We start from the raw sequence: 1,150 nt of genomic DNA, 5'->3' as shown, positions 1-1,150 counted from the left end.
CTTCAAAGTCAAACCCTTCTTCCTTTTAAGTTTGTAGGATCTAGCAGTATAGTTTATTTTTCAATATTCTAAGTCATTAAGATTTGTTTGAGCAATATATGAGTCCATTTGACTTTATAAGTCAAAGTGTGCACCTTTTTATTTTTACTTTCTTGGTCAAACCAAAGTAATTAGCAAGTCCCAAATTGATTTGGATTTTCCAAGTAAATCCTATAATCATAACTATTTATCTTTAAATATTGCCATGAAACAAGTTCAACGATACAATCTTCCTCAAAAATCTAAACATTATGATAATTTCAAAGATAAATATTCGTTAATTTGACCTCCAAAGTCAAAACATGAAACTCTTTTAACATGGATTCCTGATTAATTGCAGAATACGCATACTCAACAACCATAACCGAGAGGGTAGATGTATACAGTTTTGGAGTGGTGCTACTAGAACTAGTAACAGGAAAAGAACCACACGCAGGAGACGGTGACATGAATCTTGCACAATGGACTTGGAAACATTTCAGTGAAGGGAAATCCATGGTTGAAGCTTTGGACCCGGAGATCAAACAAGCCAATTGCTACATGGAAGAAATTAGCCTGGTGTTCAAACTTGGGCTAATATGCACCAGCACATTGCCTTCGAGTCGACCATCAATGAAAGAAGTACTTGAAATTCTTAAACGCTGTGATAATCCATTAAGTGAAGAGCGGTGAAGAGGTATGTACCCGCCTCAACACCGAGCGAGGCGGGTCAACCCACAAGATATGGACAAGAGGCTTGAAATCAAGACATTATGAAGGCACAAAGCCAAAACCTACGCGCATGGCGCATATCACATATGCTCACGCATATCACATATGCTCACGCATCACATGCTCAGGCATCATATGCTCAGGCACCACAGATGCTCAGGCATCACACATGCTCAGGCATCATATGCTCAGGCACCACAGATGCTCAGGCATCACATATGCTCATGCATCACATGCTCAGGCATCATATGCTCAGGCACCACAGATGCTCAGGCATCACATATGCTCACGCATCACATATGCGCGTGGCGCATCCGCGCGTGGCGCATATCACATGCTCGTGCATATCACATCTGCGCATGAAACATCTGCGCGTGAGAATAAAGAGAAGACCTCGCGC

General features: G+C 41.5%; 1 protein-coding gene across 1 annotated transcript; it reads left to right on the top strand.

Moving 5' to 3' along the window:
* Nucleotides 1-379: 379 nt before the first annotated feature.
* On the top strand, nt 380-711 carry LOC143588733 (MDIS1-interacting receptor like kinase 1-like; the record flags this gene model as incomplete). The annotated part of the gene is made up of 1 exon (XM_077069661.1): nt 380-711. A coding segment is annotated over one exon (332 nt), but the record flags the coding sequence as incomplete, so codon positions are not given.
* Between the last annotated feature and the right edge of the window lie 439 nt (nt 712-1,150).

This window comes from Bidens hawaiensis, unplaced genomic scaffold (assembly GCF_021521415.1).
Source record: "Bidens hawaiensis isolate Kalapana, Puna unplaced genomic scaffold, B.hawaiensis_p1.1 tig00036746_1, whole genome shotgun sequence".
Classification (NCBI taxonomy): Eukaryota; Viridiplantae; Streptophyta; class Magnoliopsida; order Asterales; family Asteraceae; genus Bidens; species Bidens hawaiensis.
This window is presented reverse-complemented; position numbering and strand designations above follow the sequence as displayed.